General features: G+C 38.3%; 1 protein-coding gene across 1 annotated transcript in view; it reads right to left on the bottom strand.

The window, feature by feature from the left end:
* Tenm1 (teneurin transmembrane protein 1) overlaps positions 1-13,273 on the bottom strand; it is a 362,575-nt gene that overhangs the window by 60,006 nt on the left and 289,296 nt on the right. The window contains exon 19 of the mRNA XM_027433524.2: positions 12,836-12,990. Coding sequence (XP_027289325.1) covers positions 12,836-12,990 — 155 coding nt within the window. The remainder of the gene's footprint in view (positions 1-12,835; positions 12,991-13,273) is intronic.

Below are 13,273 nucleotides of genomic sequence, written 5' to 3'. Positions count from 1 at the left end.
AATTTCTTTATCAATTCCAAACTTCTAGTTCTTTTTACTCCAATCCTGTAAATTATCAATTCAATTCTCCATATTGGGAGAGCAAGGTCAAATACTGCAACTATTATTCCTATTACTATTATAGTATTTTATTGAGCACTTGTAAGCCAAACACTCTGTTAAATGATTTATACATATTGACTTCACTGAATCTTTACAACCTCCCTATGAGGCAGGTACATTATCATTCCCATTTATAGATAAACAATTTTTTCAAGGGCATCCATCAAGCATAGATCTAGGATTTGAAATTAAGCAGTCTGTGTTCCTAACCACTGTGCTTTATTGACTCTATATTGGTATTACTGTGAAGGAGAAGCTACCTGAAAGACCTGAATTTGTCTCTTGAATCATCTATTAAAGGCTTAAAGAAAGTCTGGCTGGCCTTGCCAGTTCCAGAGGGTGTTTTTATTTTTATGTTTTTCCTGCATGTGACAGAGCCAGGAGACTGGGTTTCAGCCACATAAGCAATAAATAACATTATCCAGGAATACATTTAAATTAGACAGGGACAACAACAGATATTACAAAATCAGAATAACCACCTTGCAAACTTATTTTGTTCTTGTGTCCTCCAATTTTAGCAAGCATATAATGAATCAGCAGAAAACGTTTCCTGAAGATGCCAATTTCCATCTTACATCACCCTCTATATTTGTAAAACACTTCATACTTTAGCAAGTGCTTTCCCATTAAAAAAGAGAGGCCACTTAATCAACAATTGGGTAATTTATTGAATTAGCTTTCATAAGGAGGAATAATTAACCGGCTCTAGAATTCTAGTGTCCGTTAAAAAAAAAAACAACATAGTGCTAAAACTGAAATTATAGAGCACCTTCTTTTGGGTCAAGAGCTAGACAAAAAAAAAGAACTTTTCTATATTGCTATTTTAGAGGAGATCAGAATGAATGACTCAGAAAGATTTTCAAAAATGACTAAATGGCAACTAAAACTAGTGGTTAACCATTCAGCACTTTTAATACAATTTATTGCCTTGATGATGAACAAATGTTTCATTTACAACTGAGTAACATAGAAAGACATTAGGAACTACTAAGGAAATAAATTAAAAAATTGTGTTGGTAGGGCTACAAAAGAAGTCCTTGAATGACTCTGATTTGCTACTACATTCTGTGGCAGCAAAATATGATTGTTACGTGGATTGAAGTTGGTGTCTTTTTCTTTCTATATGAGCATTCAGCTGGTAATTTGATTGACTGTGTGTTTGACCTCCTGAAATAACCAATTGCTGAGCAGCTATATTGCTGTGCTATTATGGTCTAGGCAATGCAAAAATGAAAGAAGACCCAAAATTCCACTGAAGGGTTGGCTGGTAGGAGGACTTTTTTGTTTGGGTTTGTTTTTTGAGACAGGGTTCTCTGTATTGCTTTGGAGCCTGTCCTGAAACTCTCTCTGTAGACCAGGTTGGCCTTGAACTCACAGAAATCCACCTGCCTCTGCCTCCAGAGTGCTGGGATTAAAGGTGTGAGCCACCACTGCCTGTCTGAGGACTTTTGATGTCAACAATCCATACTTGACAATTACTATGTAAATGGTTATTTCAGTTGTTTAAAGTAACCATGCCTAATTCGGAGTGTATTAGCAATGGACACTGGGGCTATAAAATAACTTTTTTTTGCACGCTCTGGGCCTTATTCATCTGTTATTATCTCTTCTTTCCACCCACAAGTCTCTCTTGTTTGTTATGTCATCATTTCTTTCTGTGCCGGTTGCCCACTGGTATTGCTAGCTAAGGCATATATTTCCATGTATTTCAGATATGTTAGCTTGATCTTCTGTATCTTGCTGTTCACCTGGAATCTACTCTCTCTGTCCACCAGATATACCTCTATTTGAATTATATAGGGTCACTACAGACATTTTTTTTGCCTTGACATTGAGATGGATCTCACAGTTACAGAAGCGTTGAGAGGGTGGTGGGAATTGAGGTGGTGAGAGTTTCATCTCTAGTGGCAGGAACTTTTAAAATAAACTTTCTTTTTTTCCTGGGAGATCCCTTTATTCAAGCAAACTTATTATAATTCAGATTTTCTTGATTCCCTACAGAGCTTCACAAACTCGGAAGTCAGTCCCTGCAGGGAATTTCACTTATAATGGCCTTCATTCAAGAGATCTAATTCTGTTCTCATTCAGCGTGCACAGGGGAGAGTGATGGAAGTGCACAAAGAAAGGCAAGTAACCCCTGAAAAGCTTGAGTTTCAATATCATCTGCATCACTCAGGGTGCAGGAGGACATTCTATAGATGTGAAAGAGTTTGCAGGGGAGAGAGAGAGAGAGAGACAATGAGAGACATTAGGTGAGAGTTGAAGAAAGGAAAATAGAGGTGCCGTTCCCCTCTTAAATTGCTGTTTCTTTTCAGTTTTTTCCTCCCAAGATTGCTGTAACTTTTTCTGCTTGACTGTTATTATATATGCATTTTAAAAAAACAACAGAAAATGCTGAATCTACTGTATAAAAGAATTGGCATGTAGATTTTGAAAAGGATGGTTTATATTTCCCCGTCTATCCAGTTGTAGCTTATTTGAAGCTTGCAGAAAATACTAAGGACAAGAGAAAATGGCTTTTTCAGTTATGTAGAGAGTGGAAGACAGCCAGAGAAGCCAGAGGTCTGTTGCTTGGGGCAGGTGGTATAATGCTGATTGATGAGAGAGATGGGAAGGTTTGTTTTTTTTCTGTTAAGGAAAATGGCCACAAAGAACATCGATTCAAAGTTACTAAAGCCCAAGATGGGTGAAAGGATTTTAAAAGAAAACCTAACTTCTTTACTAAATTCAATGTTTGTGGTTTTTTTTGTCATTTGGCTAGGAAGAATTACCACTTAGAAAGAACTTGCAAATGGGGCTTTGGAAATCAGCTTTCTTCTTTCTTTCTTTTTTTAAAAAACACATTATTATTGAAAACCAGTGGATGGCTGACAGAGGGGGTTAAACATAGATCAGACTTCAGAAGAATCAGATTGTGTTCCATAAACTTCATGGAAGGTGCTTGATTCAGAAAAAATGTACCCTCCAATGCATTTTTACAAAGCATCCCGTACTTCTGTGATCAGGAAGTAGTTAGTGTTTATGGATCATATGAATGCAAACAGATTTTGAGAAGCAATTCTTATTTCTTATGGAATCTTTGTAGTACGGTTCAAGTAAGTAGTTATGTAATATTAGGTGAGGAGATAGTGAGAGGTAGGGTCTTTTAGTACTCTGCCTTCACACCATATGTAAAAAACATGACATTAGGGGCTCAAGGGATGCCTCCTGTTCTTACTGCTCTGGCAGAGGACCTGGGCTTGGTTCCTAGCACCCATACAGGGCAGATAAAAATCACCTGTAATTCAAATTCTAGGGGAGCCAAAATTCTCTTCTGGCCTCTGTGGGTACTTGCAATATAAACTCATGCAGACATGTATACATGCACATAAAAGTAAATGTATAAAGAAGTCTTCATAAGTGTGGCCTCATTGTGAAAAAACATCAATTTGGCCTTAGCTATCGTTTCTTAATGTGTGCTTTTTTCTCATTAACATATTCCCAAAGTGCCTTGGTGGTCACTATAAGAAATGTCATTGAGTAGGGGTGGATTTGTTGGAACTTTAAAAAATCTATTATTTTATAAATGGAAGCTTACTTTGTTTGAAGTAAATATTGTGTGTTTAAAAACAACCAGAAAAAGGAAACAAATCAAAGTATGTGCCTTATAGGCAATGGAGAATTAGTATTACTTGTGTTGGGGTATCTGTTGTTGCGTTGAATATTATTGTAGCATTAGGCTTCCTTAAAGTAGTAAATCCATATCTCAGGGTTACTCTTGGTCTAACTCCCAATTTCATTGTATCTAAGCATGAGAGGCAGGGCAGTGCAGAAAGACCGAAAGGAAGCAATGTGAATAAAGATCTGACTCTTCAGAATCAATTCATTCCCTGAAGTGAAGAAACCTGGTGCACAGAAAGGGAAGCTATACCTCAGAGCTTGTACTGAGATTTGGTGAGCTTCACATTTTAGTTAAAAATATATTGATTTTGAGTAAATGGCTGATTTTATTGCCAAAGCAAATTTCATTTCTCGAGATGATTAGATTTTATTAAACTATTTCCTAACTGTCACTAAACACATGTTCTGTGACTAAACAGCATAGCCCTCAACCAAGTGGCATTCATTTCTTGGCTAAATAGAACGATATTTGATCAGCTCCGATTGTGAAAATGTGCAAGTTGGAAGAATGCACACCTGAGGCCTGGAAGTTTATGCTCAGAGCTTGATTTTATTGCTTTATAACTCAATGGTCACAGCATACTATGTATCCTTCCCACTGCCAGTTTGCTCCTCCATTGACGTGGACAATAAAACCATCCTTTTCAGTATGGTTTGGTTGTGGAGATAAAATGGAACAGTGTATAACAACGAGACTGTATGTACACACATGTATGTCTCGATCTCTTTTCACACACAAGCATATATAAAAACACAATGGAAATTTTCAGTCATAAAGAAGAAGTTATGGCATTTGCAGAAAAATGAATGCAATAGGAGATACTCATATTAATCAAGGGAAGCTTGTTTCAGAAATACAAATGCATGTTTTCTATATTTTCTATGGACACATAAGATCCACATAAGATCATGTATGTATGTATGTATGTATGTATGTATGTATGTATGTCTATACAACAGGAATGTAGTGAAGCTTAGGAACAAAGAGGACTGATAGTAGAGAGAGGAGAAAAAAGAGGAGCATAGTGAGTAAGGGTGAATATGCATTAAAAGCATCCTTATGTACCTCAGTTATCACTTATAGTGAAAATTTATTATTAAAATTCCCAGTAATGGTAACAGTTATTTTTAGCACTTTACTAGAGAGTGTTACGACCTGTTATTAAGGACTTTCTTTCTGAGAGTCTGTTTTTCTAAGAAAGTGCTGAAGACTAAGTAACAGGAAAACAACCCTCTGTTGCATCATTTCTCTACGTAGCATGTACAGGACTTGCCTAATGGGAGACATGTTGGTTTCGAAATGCAGGGTATATAAGATATAACTTTAGCAATGTAGTTATATTTTTGTAAAGATATCTTCATGTGAATATTAGGTTCATCTTTCTCACACCATAACGTCTGGGTGATTTCTATCTAGCATTTGCTTGAAAAGTTTCAAAAGGTGGGAACCCTATAAAATCCTTTGATCATATATGCGGTTGTCTTGTAGTCTTTGAAACAGTAAGCTCTTCTTAAGAGTTGAGTCAAATCTTCATGCTGCAGCTACACCCTCTCCCAAACATTCCCATCAGCACAAACTGTGCAGTCTGTTTTAAGGTATTTGTCTCTGCCTTCATCCATCAATATAGTTTGATTTACTGAAATATGAAGCTGAGCAGTGTGTGAGCCCAGCTGGATCACTGTAAGTACTATTCTAAGCAACTGAGCCTTTGCTCCTGGAAGGTGATACGATGCTCCTTACACAGCTGTCTTCTTTCTAAGTGAAGACTGCCCATGTTCTTAAGTACAGCCAGGATAAACATGGGTCACAGTTGTCTGAACAGACAGGAAGCTCTGGGAATAATCATCAAGGGTCTAGGCAGCTGTGCCACACACATGGTCCTTGCTGGAATCATTTTCTTCACTCACCCATTGGATTGCATTCATTGTACATCTCTTGCCTTGATTATTTCCTCATACCTAAGAGGATGCGTAAATCACACCTGATGTATTTCAAAGTCAAAGCCCCCCATCAATCCAACCCTTGTTCAAATCAGCTTATCATCTTATAGTAAACCAAACATATGAAAGAGTTGTCTATTTTCATTTCTGTTCTTCATTGTCTACTCTAGCACAGCATTTCAGCTTTTGCCAATTAGCAACCCACTTACCCGAGTCACTAACATTGTAAAATCCAATGGCTTAAAACAAAACAAAACCTGCTCTTTCTCTTGCTCCTCTTCCTCCTGCTCTCTGCTACAGAGCCGCCATGTGATCCCAGCAAGAGAAGACACCTGCAGCTGGCATCCAATAAGTCTTTATGGTTGATACTTAAGACTGAGCTAGCAAGTAAGAAATCCTAGTCAATTGGTCTGCAGCGTTGTAAACTAATATAAGACTCTGTGTATTATTTTGGGTGACCACATGGCATCAGGGCACTGGCGGCTGACATAAAGATTTATCGTAACAGAATGGTGTCAGTGACTGGGATGTCCCCACACCCCCGAAGTTCCCAGAGGAAGCGAAGAACCTGTTGCTGCAGCCTGCCTTGTCGAGCCGCCATGTGGCATTGAATCAGCTTCCCTACACTGGCACTGACCCTCACTCTTGGGGGTTGGACTTGGGAGTTGGACTTGGCTCTCCCGAGATGGCTTGCAGCCCTCAAGAGTTCTAGGGTTAGGATTCTGTGCTCTCACCACCATGAGCTGCCTTCCGACAACTAGTCAAGCAGAGGCAGAACCCAGGCAGCTGGTGGTAGTGTTACGAACTTCCATGTAAACTTCCCAAAAACTTAAAAAGGGATTTTAGAAGCTAAAGAACAGAGACAAGCATGACTTCTTGGTAGCAACATTTTCTCGGGTTGTCTCTGTTTTGCTAGAGACAAGCAGAGACTCAAGCGGTTCCTTTAGGAGAGGTTTCCTGACTCAGCATAAGTGGAAAAAACTGAAGGGCTCTTTTAAGAGGCCTGGCTAGCTCAGTTGGTAGAGCATGAGACTCTTAATCTCAGTGTTGTGGGTTTGTGCCCCACGCAGCTGGCAGTGGTAGTGACCACATCTCCAAGCCGGCAGCATAGACCAAGGGAGTGAGCACAGTTCTCAGAGCTGATGGTAAATGTATCTCCGCCATCTGGGAAACACAGTGGCTACGAAAGTCGCCGCTTTAATTTTGGCAGTGTTGTTTAATGGCTAAAAGACTGTGTAGCCAGAATAAGGTAAAACTTTACAATAAAGACAGTTTCAGATGAAAAAAAAACCTCTACAGGTTTACAGTGTGTTTAAAAATAAATGTAGGCTTGTGAGAGAAAAAGAAACAGGAGGAAATAGAGCAGCTGGTTGTGGTGGCACACACCTTTAATACCAGCACTCGGGAGGCAGAGGCAAGCAGATCTCTGTGACTTCAAGGCCAGCCTGGTGTACAGAGTGAATTCAAGGGCAGCCAAAATTACAGAGAAACCCTGTATCATAAAAGGAAAATAAAAGTAAAAGGAATAGAATAATAAAAAGCCATGTAAAGATGGAATATATACAGAGAGTCCGGCTACTATATGCTATATTGTCTTTAAATTGTTTGATTGCTGAGAAAAGAGTTAAAGCTGCTAAAATACATTTGACTATAAATGCTGCTGAAAAAAACCAACTTATACATTTTAAAAATGCTTTGACTTCAAAATTTAAGTCTAAGGACAGGCTACTTGGGAAAAAAGTTTTTGCTTGTGTTTCCACAGAAAATGGAAAGCTATGGATTCCTTCCAGACTAATAACGGTTTGATCAAGCAAGACCCCCTGAAGCAGTGACCCAACTGATCCTGTATCCAAAACAGCTGAGATGATACAGCCTTGCAGACTACAAAAACAAGGACTATGGCCAGGTTTCTGTGTTTTATCATAATTCCCATGGTATGGACATTGTCTCCTACCAGCAAGAAGCAGTTTGAATTGAACAATGCCCAAATTCCCAAATATTGTTTGTAAGTGTTTGTTTTCATTTAAATGGGGTTGGTTACAAATGGTAATGATCACATTCAATCTCTTTTTAAAGGAAAAAACGGGGAATAGGGTATGGAGAGGAATACTTTATATTGGTATGGATTTTCATTTATTCATACAAATTTAAGGTCAATTTTGTGATATGCATAATTAAATACAGATTATATCATCACCCATAATAGTCACAACCTACAGTCAGGTTAGTTAGGTTTTCTAGATATACAGAGATGTATTTCAGATGGATAGATATTCTTCAAACCTTTCAAAGATCTACAGAATGTATGGCATTTAAATGGTTTAGGGTTTTTCTTGACAGTGAGACAACTGATCCTGGCATACCAATTACGTCAGAAAGGAGGATGGGCATTGAAAGAAACTCGTTATGGAGTTTGCATTCAACATGGCAAGATTAGGCATTTGGGCAAGAAACTGCTCTTGCCTGGACTGTTTGTTGCTGTATAAACTGGACATGCAGGACCCACAAAACAGTGACTGCTGAACTTACAAAACAAGATGAACAGTCCTGAAGGGTTCCTGCTGAAATGGAGAAGTGTGTCAGACACACTGTGGCCTATGGGCTGAAGATGGATTCCCCAACGTTAAAGAGGAACCTCAGGTGACTATCCAGGTAGTGAGATGTCTCTGTCAATTCTAGAGTTTATATATTATTCTTCTGTGGTCTTTGATGGAGTTGAAGACAGATAGTTATGGTTATAGTTTTCTTCAGTTATTATAAAAGATATTATAAAAGATTCCTTCTTTTTATTTAGACAGAAAAGAAGAGATTATGGGGAATGTCCTTCTGTGTATATTTATCTTATTGATTGTTGAATAAAGCACCGTTTGGCCAAAAAACAAAACAAAACAAAACAAAAACCAAACAAACCCCTCTTTTATTGTACGACATCTACTCAATCTGAGATTATTATTTCGAAGATCTTGTTTCTTTGTGGTATTTTTCTTCTCTTATCTTCTTGGTTTTCCTCTTACTTGATCTTTTCTTCTTAGCCTTCTTTGTACACATACATTCTCTCCTTTTCTATTTCAACTTTGCTGTCCCATAGAGTTTTTTTTAAACCTTTTCTCCCTTTGTATGCTATGTATTCTTCTTAAGGGTTTTCACTGCTTCCCCATTTGCTCTTACTATAGATAATAGTAAAGAGATAATAATGAATACACTCTTCCTTTCAGACCTCAAGCTTTAGACTTCTATCCAATTTTCTTCCAGGCCTCTTTGTCTAGGCCAGCACTTCTCAACCTTCCTAATAGTACAAACCTTTAATACAGTTCTTCATATTGTGGTGACCCCCCCAACCATAAAGTTATTTTCAGTGATACCTCATAATTGTGTTTTCTGATGGTCTTAGGTGACCCCTAAAGGGTTGCAATTCACAGGTTGAGAATCACTGGGCTAGGTTCTACACACAGGTATCTCAGACTCAAACATGCCCCAAACTCTTGTTCAAATCTGTTTCTCTTCTCCTTGTATCCTCTGTACTTGTTTTTGTTCATTGTACTTCTTTAAGGTGGAGATTCATTCAGGCACTTCTGTGATTTGAGTTCCACCATTTGACAAATCTATTTTCTCAAATTATATTTTTATATTTTACATTCAGCTGCCAATAGTGCTTGCTTATGAAGCTTCATGAAACTGGGCAGCATCCTGATGAGGATCACCACACAGAGGTGCTACAAGGAACTGCAGCTTGTCACCTGTGGTGGTTTTAATGAGAACACCCCTTTAGACTCATATATTTATGAGATCCATAGTTGGTGGACTTCGCTTAGGAATGATTAAGAGGTGTTGTCTTGTTGGAGCAGGTGTGGCCTTGATGGAGAAGGTATGTCACTGGGGGGTGGTTTTTGAGGTTTCAAAGCCCATGCCAGACCTGGTCTTTCTCTTTCCCTCCTGTGTGCTGATCAGGATGTAACTTCTTAACTACCACTCCACAGTTCCATTCCTGCCTGCCTGCCACCATGCTCCTCACCGTGACAATTATGGTCTGACCCTCTAAAACTGTAAGCAAACTCCAATTAGATGCTTTCTTCTGTAAGCTGCATTGGTTATGGTGTCTCTTCAATAGAACAGTAACTAAGACACGACTCCCAAAGCAGCTTACTTTCTCCCTCCCTTCCTCTCTCTGTCTCCCTCCTTCTCTCCCTGTTTCCCTCCCTTTCTCCCTTCCTTTTTCTTTTTCTCTAGACAGAGTATCACTATGTAGCTCTGGCTCTCTTAGAACTTACCACGTAGATTAGGGTAGCCCTGAACTCAGAGAGATCTGCCTGCCTCTGCCTTTCAAGTGCTGGGATTAATACCTGACTTGTATAGTTGTTTCTTTAAAGGTTGTTAATCACTGTGCATTGATATATTCTTGTCATTCCTATATCAGAACAACATCCTTTTAAATGGTCTCTTGCCCGCTAACATAGATTTGCTCAACTCTGTTCTCTATTCCATAATCACAAACATCTTCTGAAACATTTTTTGTGATGGCAGTGCTGGTGATTAAATCTAGGACCTTGCTTGAGAGGTAATCATTTTCCCACTGAACAGCATTTGTAGGACTTGGATTTGTTTTCTTTTCATTTTTGTATTAGAGATGGGGGTCTCACTATTTGCCCAGGCTGGCTTGGAACTCACTATTTAGATCAGGCCTTCCTTGAACTCACGGAGATATGACTGCCTCTGCATTTCCGCCGCTAAGGTTAAAGGCATGCACCATCACACATCATGCATTTCTTCTCTTAATGCTATCATGTGCTCTTCATTTCCCACTGGATGAAATGAGAGCTCTGCTATGCTTAGTAGTTCCTCCATCCTTTCACCCCTAGTTACTTCCCCGCTTCAGCCCTACCCAGTCCTTCATACCATTTTCGGCATAACTGTACCTGCTGAGTGAGCACAGGGGATACAGCCTACTGTAAATACCAAACAGAAATTGATGAGGGAGTCATTACAGTATCATTTATGATTGAAAAGTGTCATGTGAAAAAGAATCCCTCTCATGGTGATGAACTTTATATGTTTCATTTACTGAGTCAAAGAGCTCTCTTTTCTGAATAACTTTTTACAGAATCACACCAGTTGTTTAGAGATGACTGATCACAGTACTAAGTGTTCAATTTTAAGTTAAAAATACCCCACAAGTGAATCATATATAAGCGTCGTTTCTCTCTCCCCTCCCCTGTACAAATACGTTCACACCCTTCCACATTTCCACAAATAATGCTCTCTTTCTTTGGCTTCTGCAAGATCTTGAATCATAGAAAGTTAAACTGTTCTAGAACTTGAACATTTGATCTACTCAGATATCTAATAAGAAAATTGTTAATTTTGTTTGCTAAGTTTGCTAATTTTACAGGCTTTCCCACTCCTCATTTTATTTTTGTACTTGACTCAGATGGTTTCAATTTCTGGAGTGAAGCAGGGACAGAAAAAGAAAGAAGTCAAATAGATTTGTCTCTAGTATTTTATAGAACACTAACAGAGGTGGAAAGTGGTATTAGAACTGATGACTGAAGAAACACTGGATAATGTGTTACTTTAATTTTCTCTGTTATCCTCAGATTCAGATGCAATGAAAAATGAAGCTACTAGAATATCCTAGTAATAAATGATGGCACCAGTTGCCTATGCAGCAGTGAGCCTACATTTCTTTCCAAAGGAACCACAATTTCCATTCAAGGCTCAAGTAGCAACCTGCTCAAGGAAAACAATGTATTTCCAGAGGGTCTCAATCCATTTAGAAAATTCAGTTTCTACTTTGCTAACGAGCAAAGACATTCAAATATGCTACTCAGTTCTGGACAATGTGACTGGAGAAAGAAGTCCATTGCCATCTTTGTTTATTTTGGGACATTTCACAATATGAGATGATTAAGCCTTATTGTTTAAAATACTTTTAGACAAGTGTTTTGCATTGATCAGTGTTGAAATTTTCAATATTATACTAATTAGTTTGAAAATATTACAAAATCAGAGATGCAGGTTTGTAAAATGTCAGAGCATAAAGCTCCTTCAAGGACTGCCTGCCCTACTTTCCTTATTATGTCCACCAAACTTTTGTGTCTACAGACTAAGAAGAACACCCAAACAGTGCTGGAATCATGTTGTTGTAAGTTCTAAAATCTCTCTACATGCCATTTGCTGATTTGGCAGAATGATCTTAAAAACAGAATTTTGGGTCCAGATGAGTGCTACACTTAGTTTTTCCTTTTTATTCTCTGGTTGGATTAAAAAAAATTTGGTTTTTGATAACTTAGTACAGTATTTTTTATCATATTGGTTTTCATTCCCCAATTCCTTCCAAATCCTCCCTACTTGCTACGCACCCATACTCACATTCTCTCTCTCCCACACCAAACGCCACGAAAAACCATGGGGCTTAGTTTGTGTTGCCCAAACACTCTTGAACACGAGAGCATTCTCACAGATTTTGCTAAATATGCATAAAAGAAATCTGAGAAAGGTGTTGCTTTTATTTAAGAAAACTTAAAACATCTCAGAAATAGCTGTTTATATGTGCATGAATAACATGCACCACTCACATATATTCCAAATAGATTTCTAAGGACCTTGGTTATCACCTCTTTGCTAAAGTTCATTTGCTACTGTATGCAAAAATAATAAAATGGAAGTGGCAAAATAGAGCAGCCAGTAAAGGCACTTGCTACCAAGCTTGATGACCTGAATTTGATTCCCAATATTCACATGGTGGAAGGAGAGAACTGAGTTTATCAAGTTGTCCTTTGGTCTTCATGTGTACTACTCTCCCCATATATAAATAAAGGAAATAAATTAATTTAAAAATAGTAATATTATATATTTTAGGAAATAGTGAACGAATCCAATTTTAATTGGTTCAAATTTAGGAGGCATGGTTATATCAATACTCTTCTTAATATTACTCCCATCCTAGCTCACCATTTTCCCCAAAAGCTTTCCAAGAAGGAAAAAAAGTAACTTACATAAAAAGAAGATTCTGCTATCTGACATTACAGCAGATGCACCAGGCTTCATTTTTATGTAATTTCTGCATGAGAAAATTGTTATCCATTTCCACGATGCCAAATGGTGATAATACTTGAAAACCAGCAGTGCCTACCTGAGTGATGTCCATTCCTGAGTCACAGCTCAATGGCTGTGTGGAAGTCAGACCGTTTGAGCCAATTACAGTTGTGATCACAGCATTCTCATCAATTCTTCGGATCATAGTCCCATCCACAAAGTAAATGAATCCATTCCTATCAACTGTGATGCCTGTTGGGAAAAAGTAAATTAGCATTAATACTCTAGTGCACCACATTTACACTAAGTTCAGTATCTTGAAAGAGGCACAGAAGTGGAAAGACATTGTAAAGCTACACAGAGTTAGTTTTGCTCAGCACAGACAGGACAGAAATGGGAGACGGGGGTTGGGACACATTCATTTTTGCAGTGCTTGAAAAAGAAATAACAAAAAGTAACACACAAAGATAACGCTGGTTTGTTTTGCTTTATCCACCTTTTTACCTGTACTCTTTTGCTGTTGGCTTACCCCTAC

Source organism: Cricetulus griseus, chromosome X, assembly GCF_003668045.3.
Source record: "Cricetulus griseus strain 17A/GY chromosome X, alternate assembly CriGri-PICRH-1.0, whole genome shotgun sequence".
In the NCBI taxonomy this organism is placed as follows: domain Eukaryota; kingdom Metazoa; phylum Chordata; class Mammalia; order Rodentia; family Cricetidae; genus Cricetulus; species Cricetulus griseus.
Note: the sequence above shows the minus strand (reverse complement) of the source record. Positions and strands in the feature narration are given on the sequence as shown.